At 63.9% G+C, this 10,509-nt stretch overlaps 1 protein-coding gene across 1 annotated transcript; it reads right to left on the bottom strand.

Moving 5' to 3' along the window:
* Positions 1-1,318: 1,318 nt before the first annotated feature.
* On the bottom strand, positions 1,319-8,196 carry LOC135442159 (acidic proline-rich protein PRP25-like; the record flags this gene model as incomplete). Its single annotated transcript, XM_064701702.1, has 2 exons — positions 1,319-1,363; positions 8,120-8,196. Coding segments are annotated over 2 exons (122 nt in total), but the record flags the coding sequence as incomplete, so codon positions are not given.
* Positions 8,197-10,509: the final 2,313 nt, after the last annotated feature.

The raw sequence follows: 10,509 nt of genomic DNA, 5'->3' as shown, positions 1-10,509 counted from the left end.
GGGGATTTAGGGGGGTTTTTAAGGGGGATGGAGGGGGGTTCAATGGGAGTGCCTAGGAACGGGTTTTGGGGCCAATAGGGTTTTATGGGGGTTTAGGGGGGATCTATGGGGATCTGTAGGGGATGGGGGGGGTTCAGGTGGAGCCCCAAGGGGAGGGGTTTTGGGGCCCAAAAAGGGATTTAAGGGGTTTTAGGGGGGGTTCTATAGGGGGCCGGGGGGGTGGAGAGTGATTCTTTTGGAAAGCGCATGGGAAAAGGTGGGGGGGGATCTATGGGGGGATCTTGGGTTTATATAAGGCCTTTAGGGGTCGGGGGGGGAAATCTTGGGGGGGTGGCAATTGATTTTTAAACCTGCGGGCCAAAGGGGCCCCCGCATTCAAAGGGGTTTTGGGGGGGCCCCGGGGGCCCCCAATAGGGCCCCTAGGGGTTCTAAGGCTCATGGGGCCCTATAGGGCCCCCATGGCTCTGGGGGCCCCATGTCCCCAGGGGTTGCGGGGTCGGGGGGGGGTTCTATGGGGCTTTTTGGGGCTTTGGGGGGCCCTCATGGCCCCCCAAGGGCTCTGAGGGCCCCTGGGGGCCCCCCAAAGGGGTCTTGTGCCCCCGCGTCCCCCCCACTGCCCCGATGGGGGATTTCGCTGCTGCTCCCTTCAACCCTGCTCCCATGGGCCCTGCGGGGGGGCAGGGGATTTGGGGGGTCCCTGGGGGGGTTTTGGGGGCCCCTTTTTGGGGGGGTTTTGGGGGTCTCTCTCGGGGGGTTTGGGGGGGCCCTGGGGGTTTTGGGGGCCCTTGGGGGGTTTTGGGGGGTTTCTTGGGGGGTTTTGGGGGATCCCTGGGGGGTTTGGGGTCTCTTTTGGGGGTTTTGGGGGGGCCCCTGGGGGGTTTTGGGGGGATCCTGTAGGGGTTTTTGGGGTTTCCTTTTGGGGTTTTTTGGGGTTTTGGGCCCCTGTTGGGGGTTTTTGGGGCCCTTTTGTGGGGTTTTGGGGGCCCCGGGGGGGGTTTTTGGGGTTCTTTGTGGGTTTGGGGCCCCCTGTGGGGGGTTTGGGGTCTCCCCGGGTTTTTTTTGGGGGTCTCCGGGGGTTTTGGGGGGCCCTGGGGTTTTGGGGCCCCCCTGGGGGTTTGGGGTCTCTCGGGGGGGTTTTGGGGGGGCCCCTGGGGGTTTGGGGTCCCGGGGTTTTTTGGGGGCCCTTTTGGGGGGTTTGGGGCCCCTGTGGTATTGGGGGCCCGGGGGGGGTTTTTGGGGCCCCGGGGGTTTGGGGTCTCCTCGGGGGTTTTTTGGGGGCCCCCCTTTTGGGGGTTTTTGGGGGTCTTTTGTTTTGGGGTCCCTGTGGGGGGGTTTTGGGGGGTCCCTGGGGGGGTTTGGGGTCCCCCGGGGGGGGTTTGGGGGGCCCCGGGGGGGGGGGGGCCCGGGGGGTTTGGGGTCTCTCTCTGGGGTTTGGGGCCCGGAAAAATTTGGGGCCCCTTGGGGTTTTTGGGGCCCCCCGGGGGGGGTTTTGGGGGTTCCCTGGGGGTTTTTGGGGTCCTGGGGGGGGGTTTTGGGGCCCCCTTGTGTGTTTTGGGGGGCCCCTTTTGGGGTGGGGGGGGGTCTCGGGGGGTTTTGGGACCCCTGTGGGTGGGTTTGGGGCCCCGGGGGGGGGGTTTGGGCCCCCGGGGGGGGTTTTTGGGGGTCTCTGGGGGGTTTTGGGGTTTTTCTCGGGGGGGTTTGGGGCCCTTTTTGGGTTTTGGGGGGGCCGGGGGGTTTTTTGGGCCTTTTTGAGGGGGGCCCCCTGTGGGGTTTTGGGGTCCCTGTGGGGGTTTTTGGGGGTCTCTTTTTGGGGCCCCCCTTTTGGGGGTTTTTTGGGGGCCCCTTTTGGGGGGGTTTTGGGGGGTCCTCTGGGGGTTTTTTTTTTTGGGGTTTCCCCTGGGGGGGGGTTTTTTGGGTCCCTTTGGGGGGGTTTGGGGCCCCTTTTGGGGGTTTTGGGGGCCCCGGGGGGTTTTTGGGCCCCCCTGGGGGGGGGTTTTTTTGGCCCCCCTTTTTGGGGGGGGTTTTGGGGGGTTTTTTGGGGGGGGTTTTGGGGGGTTCCTTTTGGGGTTTTGGGGTTTTTTGGAGTCCCTGTGTGTGGGTTTGGGGGTTTTTGTGGGGTTTTGGGGGCCCCTGTGGGGGGGTTTGGGGGTCCCTGGGGGGGTTGGGGTCCGGTGGGGGGGTTTTGGGGCCCCCCCCCCGTGGGGTTTGGGGGCCCCGGGGGGTTTTTTGGGGTTTCTCTCTCTGGGGTTTTTGGGGTCCCTTGGGTTTGGGGGTCCCCGGGATTTGGGGTTTCCCTGGGGTTTTGGGGCCCCGTGGGGGTTTTTTTTTTCCCCTTTTTGGGTTTGGGGGCCCCGGGGGGTTTTTTTGGGGGTCCCGGGGGGGTTTTTTGGGCCCCCCTTGGGGGGTTTGGGGGGTCCCGGGGGGTTTTGGGGTCTTGTGGGGGGTTTTGGGGGGTGGGGGGGGGTTTTTGGGGTCTCCCTTTTGGGTTTTTGGGGGTTCCCGGGGGTTTGGGGGGCCCCTTTGGGGGTTTTGGGGGTCCCTGGGGGGTTTGAGGTTTTCCCTGGGGGGGTTTGGGGGTTTTCCTGGGGGTTTTGGGGCCCCCCGGGGGTTTTTTGGGGCCCTTGGGGTTTTGGGGGGGCTCTCTGTGGGTTTGGGGCCCGGGGGGTTTTGGGGGCCCCGGGGGTTTGGGGTTTTTGGGGTTTTGGGGATCCCTGGGGGGGGTTTTTTGGGGGTCCCGGGGGGGGTTTGGGGGGTTCCCCGTGGGTTTGGGGCCCCGGGGGGTTTTTGGGGCCCCTGGGGGGGTTTTGGGGGGTCTCTCGGGTTTTGGGGTTTCCCTGGGGTGGGTTTTGGGTCCCCTTTGGGGGGGGTTTTGGGGGCCCCCTTTTTGGGGGTTTTTTGGGGGGCCCTGCCCCTCTACCCCAGGCCCGGGGGGACCCCTTTGTCCCTTTGGGGGCCCCGGGGGGGGTTTGGGGGGGGTCCCGGGGGGGTTTTGGGGTCCCCGGGGGGGTTTTGGGGGGGTTCCTGGGTTTTGGGGGGTTTTCCTGGGGGTTTTTGAGACCCCTGGGGGGTTTTTGGGGGGCCCCGGGGGGGTTTTTGGGGTCTTTTTTTGGGTTTTTTGGGGGGCCCCATCCCCCTGACCCTGGGTGTCCTCTCAGTTCCAGCCCCAGTCGCCCTTGGTTGGGGCTTGCTGGGGGTTTTGGGGGTCCGGGGGGGGCGGGGGGTTTTGGGGGGTTGGGGGGCTCTGGGGGGTTGGGGGGGTTTTTTGGGGGGCCCTTGGGCCCCCTTGGGGGGGCTCGGGAAAATCTTGGGGGGTTTTTTGGGGGGATCTCGGGGGGGTTCGTGGGGTCGGGGGGGCCAGGGGGCGGGGGAAAAATTTTGGGGGGGGGCCCGGGGGGTCCGGGGTCGGGGGGTCTTGGGGGTCTCTGGGGGGTTTGGGGGTTTTTGGGGGTCTGGGGGCTCGGGTGTTTGGGGTAAAAAAGGGCAGGGGGGGGGGTTGGGGGGGTTTGGGGGGCCCTTTTGGGGGGTTTTTTGGGGGGTCTATAGGGTCCCCCCCCCCCCCCCCCCCGGGTCCTGGGGGCTTTTGGGGGGTCTTTTCCTTTGGGGGGCCCCCGGGGGCCCGGGGCCCTTATGGGGTTTTAGGGGGTTTGGGTCTCTATAACCTTTGTTTGGGGGCCCGGGGGGTTCTATGGGTCCCAACCCTCTGTGATCCCCGGGCCCCCCTTTTTGGGGGGTCTCTATGGGGTCTGTAGGGGTCTCTGGTGCCCCCATGGGGTATTTTTGGGGGTTCTTGTGCCCCTCCCCCAAAAGGGGGTTCCCCCGGGGGGTGCTTGGGTCTTTAACCCCCCCCCCCCACGGGGTGTGGGTGTGGGGCCCCAAAAAGGGGCTCTCTGACCCCCACGGGTTTCCCTTTGGGGGTGCCTTTGGGGTATTAAAAGGGTCTCTTTAGGTTTTGGGGACCCCAAGGGCCTTGGGGGTTTTTTAGGGCTCTGGGGGGGACCATGTTTCTTAGTGCCCCTGACCCCACGGGGCCCCGGGGGGTTTGTTTGTAGGGTCCCTGGGTCTTTTAGGTCTCGGGGCCCCACGGGGGGCCCGGGGGGCTCAAGGGTCCCCAAAGTGTCTTTAATGTCCGGGGGGGGTTTATGGGGTTTCCCATAGGGTTCTATGGGCTTTTGGGCCCCCACGGGGTTTTCCCTGGGGGGTTTTTAAGGGTATCCTTATTGTTCTAAGGGCCCTCCCCCCGGGTCCCCGGGGGGTGTCTAGGGGGTTTCCCTAGGGTTTTTATGGGCCCTTTTGGGGGCCCCACAGGGTCCCCCGGGGGGGTTTTCCCCGGGCCCCGGGGTTTTCCCTGTCACCCCCCTCTTGGGCCCCGGGCCCCCGGGGGGGGGTGCTGTGTCTGCGGGTAGGGGGGGGGGGGGGGGGTAGGGGGGGGTTGGGGAATTTGGGGGGGGGTATGGGGTGATGGGGGGGGGGGGAAAAAATAGGCGTGTGGGGGGTTTTTGGGGGGGGTGGGGGGGAAATTTTGGGGAAAAAAAAGGGGGGTTTGGGGGGGGGGTTAAGGGGGGCTGGGGGAAAAGGGGTTTTAAGGGGGTATAGGGTTGGGGGGGATATAGGGCATGTAAAGGAGTATGGGGGATTTAGGGGGGGGGGGGTTTGGGGGAAAGTTGGGGAAAAGGGGTAGGGGGAAAAAGGGGGGTTGAAAAAAAAGAAAAGGGGGGTTAGGGGATTTGGGGGAGGGGGGGTTGGGGGGATTTTGGGGGGGGTTTTAAGGAATTGGGGGTTTTGGGGGTGAAGGGGGCATGAAAAGGGGTAGGGGGGATTTGGGGGTTTTGGGGGGGATATAGGGGTGATGGGGTTTTAGGGGGGGGGGGGGAAAAGGGGGGTTTTTAAGGGGAAAGGGGTGGGGGGGTGGGGGGGGGTTTTATGGGGATTTTGGGGGGTTGGGGGGATATGGGGGTGTTGGGGGATGGGGGGGAAATTATGGGGGATATGGGGGTTTTTGGGGGTTTGGGGGGGGGTTTATAGGGGATATAGGGGATTTAGGATAGGGGGGTTAGGGGGGTTTGGGGGTTTGTAAAGGGGTTTGGGGGATATGGGGATTTGGGGGGTATGGGGGGGGGGATATGGGGGTGTTGGGGTTTGGGGGCTTTATAGGGCAGAAAGGGGTATGGGGGATATGGGGTTTGGGGGATATGGGGGTGTTATGGGATTAGGGTTGTACAGGGGAATGGGGTTTTGGGGGGTTGGGGAGTACAGGATATGGTGGGGGGGGGTATGGGGGGATATGGGTTTTTATAGGGGTTTGGGGGCGGGGGGGTTCTGTGGGGGTGGGGGGAAAAGGGGCCCTTTTAAGGGGTGTGGGGGATAAGGGGACGGGAATTGTATAGGAATAAGAGGCTATGGGGGGGGGGGGGAAAAGGGGGGGAAAAGGGTTAGGGGCTTAGGGGGGGGGCTATGGGTAGGGGGAAATGGGCTTTGGGTTTTGGGGGGTTGGGGAAGGGGGGAAAAAGGGGGCCCTGGGGCCTGGGGGTATGGGATTTTTGGGCCCGGGGGGGTGGGGGGGGGGGGCCCCGGGGATTTGGGGTTGGGCGGGGGGGTTGGGGGTGGGGGGGTTTTGGGGAAAGGGGGATGGGGGGCCTGGGGGGGTAGGGGCGGGGGCTATAGGGGTGGGGGCTTGGTATGGAGGGGGGGCTATAGGGGGGGGGGGGTATGGGGAAATTTGGGGGGGGGGTTTTTGGGGGTCTGGGGGCTATAGGTGGGGGGGGGGCTTTTGGGGGGGGGGCCCTATGGGGCGGGGGGTTTTGGGGGGGCTGGGGGGGAATTGGGGAAGGGGGTGTGGGGTTTGGGGGGGGTTTAAGGGGGGTTTTGGGCCCGGGGGGGGGGGGGGGGCCCTATTGGGGTATAGGGGGTAGGGGGGGCTTGGGGGTTTTGGGGAAAGGGGGGTGTGGGGCTCTAGGGGCTATAGGAGCTAGGGGGGGGGTTTTTGGGGCGGACCCTTAGGGCTATGGGTTTGGGGGCTAGGGGGATTAGGGAAGGGGGGGCTGTGGGGCTCAGGGGTTTTTGGCCCTGGGGGCCCTATGGGGGGGGGTTTTGGCTATGGAGGTTGGGAAAAGGGGTTTGGGGGGTTTTGGGGAAAGTAGGGAAAGGGGGTTGGGGGGGCCGGGGGGGCCATGGGGTTTGGGGGGCCCGGGGGGTTTTAAAGGGGGGGGGGGCTTGGGATAGGGATGGGGGTTTTGGGGGAAGTAGGGAAAAGGGGGGCTGGGGGCCTAGGGGGCATGGGGGGGGGGGGCGTGGGGGTGGGGGCTCTGGGAGTAGGGGCTTGGGGGTTAGGGTAGGGGGGTTTTGGGGAATTTTTGGGGAAAGGGGGCGGGTGGGCTCTGGGGGCTATGGGAGCTGTGGGATGGGGGGTATGGGGGGGGGGGTTTTGGGATATGGAGGTTTGGGGATGTGGGTAAGGGGGGGGGGGGTTTGGGGGGCCTGGGGGTATGGGATGGGGGGTTTTTAGGGGGGGGCCCCCTAAAAGGGCTATGGGGTATGGAGGCTAAAGGGGGGGGGGGAAAGGGGGCGGGGGGGGCTTGGGCCAAAGGGCCCGGGGGGCCCCCGGGGGGGTGTGGGGGGGGGGGCCCCTAAGGGGGTTTGGGGGCCCCCCGGTATGGGGGTTTGGGGGGGGGGGGGGCCTAAGGGGTGGGGGTTTGGGGGTTTTGGGGGGGGCTGTAGGAGTGGGGGCTGGGGGGGTGGGGTGTTTGGGGGGGGTTTGGTTTTAAAGGATTTTGGGGGGTGTTTGGGGCTTTTTTGGGGTTTTTTTTTTTGGGGGGGGGCTTTTTTTTGGGGGGGGCTTTTTGTTTGGGGGGCTTTTTTGGGAAAAGGGTTTTTCGGGGGGGCGTTTTTTTTGGAGGGCTGTTTTGGGGGGGCCCTTTTTGGGGGGTTTCTGTTTTGGGGCTGGTTTTTTTTGGCTTTTTTTTTTGGGGGTGGTTTTTGGGGTTTGTTTTTTTGGGGGGGGGCTTTTTTTGGGGGGGTGATTCGGGGGGCTTTTTGGGTTTTTGGGGGGGTTTTTTGTTTGGGGGCTTTTTTTGGGGGGCTTTTTGTTTTGGGGCTTTTTTGGGGGTTTGCGTTTTGGGGCCCCTTTTTTGGGGGGGTTGTTTGGGGGGGTTTTTTTGGGGGGGGGGTTTTGGGGGTGTTTTTTTTGGGGAAGGTTTGGGCCGTTTTTTGGGGGTTTTTTTTGGGGGGGTGTTTTTTTTTGGGGGGGGTTTTTTGGGGGAGGGTTTTTTTTTTGGGGGGGGGGCTTTTTTGGGGGTATTTTTTGGGGGGGTTTTTTGGGGGTTTTTGGGGGTTTGGGGGGGTTTTTTTTGGGGGGGCTGTTATTTAAAGGGGGCGGTTTTGGGGGGTTTTTTTTTTGGGGGGACTGTTTGGGGGTTTTTTTTTCGTGGGATTTTTTGGGGGGGCTTTTTTTTTGGGGGGGGCTTTTTGTTTTGGACCTTTTTTTGGGGGGCTGTTTTTTGGGGGGGGTTTTATTTTTTGGGGGGGTTTTTTGGGGGGGTTTTTTTTGGGGGGGCCCTTTTTTTTGGGGGGGGCTTTTTTTGGGGGAGTTTTTGATTTTGGGACCCTGTTTTTGCTTTTTTTTTTGGGGGGGCTGTTTGGGGGTCTTTTAAATTTTGGGGGCTTTTTTTTTTGGGGGGGGGTTTTTTTTTTTGGGGGGGCTTTTTTTGGGGGAGCATTTTTTTTTGGGGGGGCTTTTTTTTTCGGGGGGCTTTAGTTTAGGGGGGGTGGTTTTGAGGGGTTTTTTGGGGGGGCTGTTAGTTTTGGGGTGCTTTTTTTGGGGGGGTCTTTGGGGGTCTGTTTATTTTTGGGGCTGTTTTTTTGGGGGCTTTTTTTTTTGGGGGGTTTTTTGGGGGGTCTGTTTATTTTGGGGGGCTGTTAGTTTTGGGGGCTTTTTGTTTTGGGGGCTGTTTTGGGGGAGTATTTTTTTTGGGGGGTGTTTTTTTCGGGGGGTGTTAGTTTGGGGGGGGTGGTTTTGGGGGTTGTTTTGGGGGGGCGTTATTTGGGGTGCTGTTTTGGGGGGGCTTTTTTTGGGGGTTGTTTTTTTTTAGGGGTGTTGTTTTGGGGGGTGTTTGTTTTTGGGGGCTGTTTGTTTTGGGGGGGGCTGTTTTTTCAGGGGGCTGTTAGTTTGGGGGGGCGGTTTTGGGGGGGTTTTTTGGGGGGCTTAGTTTTGGGGGTGTTTTTGGGGGCTGTTTTTTTGGGGGCTTTTAGTTTGGGGGGGCCCCGTCCCCGCCCGTGCCGGGGCCCCGTGGGCTCCCCCTGCCCCCGCCTCCGCAGGGGGGCCGGGTTTTGGGGGGTCCCGGGGGGGGGGGGGGGCCTGCTGGGGGCCCCCTGTGGGGCCCCGGGGCCCCCCTGGGCCCATGCCCCCCACCCCAGGGAGGGGGTCAGGGGGGGGTTTGGGGGGGGGGGGGGGGGTTTTTGGGGGGGTTTGGGGGGTCTGGGGGTTATTTGGGGGGTTGGAGGCCTTGGGGGGCGTTTGGGGGGCGGGGGTGTGGGGGGGTGGGATTTTGGGGGGCTCCCGGGGGTGCTGCGGGGGTTTGGGGGGGGGGTCCAGGGGGTTCTGGGGGCATTTGGGGGTGCGGGGGCAGTTTGGGGTTGCCCCAGGCCCCAAAAGCCCGTGTCCCCCCCCCCCCAGCGGCCGGGGGGCCCTTCCCGCAGCGAGTCCAGCAGCGTAGGGGCGCCTGCAGAGCTTCGGTGAGGGACACCCCCAAATCCCCCAAAAACCCTGAAATCCCACAGGGGGAGCCCGAAATGAGGGGGCACCCCAAAAACCCGGGGGGACACTGGAATCTGAGGGGGGAAACCCAAAATGTGAGGGGAACCTCAGAAATCTCCAAGGAGCCCTGAAATCCCGGGGGGGGCCGAAATCCCACAGGGGAACCCCCCAAACCCAGGGGGGCCCGGGAAAACCTACAGGACCCCGAAATCCCCCAGGGGAACCCCCAAATCCCGGGGCATCTTGGAACCAGGGGGCACCCCAAAATCCCAAAAGGGCCCCCAAATTAGGGGGACTTCAAAATCCCACAGGGGGGCCCCCCCAACCCCCGGGACATCCCAAAAACTCGGGGGGCACCCCAAAAATCTGAGGAGGGGCCTCAAAATCTGAGCGGGACACCTCGAATTCCCGAGGGACACCCTAAAAACCCCGGGCAGGGGGGCGCTTTGAGCCCCCCAAAACTGGGTCAGGGTTTTGGGGGGCCCCAGGGCCCCCTTGCTAAGGGGCACCCTTTGGGTTTCTAGGCCCCCATATTGGCCCCCCACATCTTGGTTTTTTCTCAGGGGCCCCCCCCAGACACCCCAAAAAAAAGCAAAAACCACCCCCAAAAACCCCCAAACCCTTAGACCCCCCAAAACTGCCCCCCCAAAAAACCCAAAAACCTCCCCAAAAAAACCCAAAACCGCCCCCCAAAAACCCCACACTCCCCCGACCCCCCCAAAACCTCCCAACCCCCTCAACACCCCCAAAACCCCCCCAAAAAAAAACCCCAAAACCCCCCAGAACCCCAAAACCACCCCCGACACCCCAAAATCCCTCAAGTCCCCCCGCTCCCCTTTTGGGGCCCCCCAGGACCCCCCGAACCTTTGGGGAACCCCCAAAATTGGGGGGGGCAATTTTGGGGGGCCCCCCCTGAGGAGCCCCACACACAAGAGAGCGGGGGAGGAAGAAGGGAGAAGAGGAGGAGGAGGAGGGGGAAAACGGGGGGGAGGAAAAAGCACGAGGTGAGGATGAAGCTGAGGAGGAGGGGGAGGGGATGAAGAGCAGGAGGGGGGGGAACCCCCCCCGGGAAAGCCCCCGGAGCCCCGGCGAGCCGGGGGGGTGGGGGTACGACCCCCCCATGGAGGAGCACAGGAACACCCGGGGGCAGGGGAGGGGGGGCACGGGGACAGGTGAGGGGGGGGCAGGGGGCAGGGAGGGCACACCCGGGGCAGGGGAGGGACCGGGGGCAGGGGAGGGAACAGGGACAGGTGAGGGGGGGGCCACCCGGACGGTGGGGAGGGCAGAGTGGCCAGGAACACTTGGGACGGTGAGGGGGGGGACACGGGGGCACACCCGGGACAGTTGAGGGAACAGGGGGAACACGCAGGAGGAGCAAGGAACCGGGGACAGGGAGGGGACACGGGGACACAGGGACAGGTGGGGGGCCACCTGGGGCAGGGGGAAAGGGCACAGGGGCAGGGGGAGGGACACGGGAACACCGCTGGGGGAGCACGGGACCTGGGCAGGTAGGGGGACAGGGACAGGTGAGGGGGGACCACCTGGGAAGGTGAGGGAGGGGCAGGTGGCCAGGAACACTTGGGCAGGTGAGGGAGGGGGCACGGGGGGAACACCTGGGCAGGGGGGGGGAATGGGACACACTTGAACACGTGAGGGGGGCATGGGGGGCACACCCGGGACTGAGGGACACAGGGACAGGGGGGGGGACGAGGGACACCCGGGGAAAGGGGAAAGGGGGGAAAACAGGAACACACCCTGGG

The sequence above is a fragment of the Zonotrichia leucophrys genome, unplaced genomic scaffold (assembly GCF_028769735.1).
Source record: "Zonotrichia leucophrys gambelii isolate GWCS_2022_RI unplaced genomic scaffold, RI_Zleu_2.0 Scaffold_1513_10509, whole genome shotgun sequence".
NCBI lineage: Eukaryota > Metazoa > Chordata > Aves > Passeriformes > Passerellidae > Zonotrichia > Zonotrichia leucophrys.
This window is presented reverse-complemented; position numbering and strand designations above follow the sequence as displayed.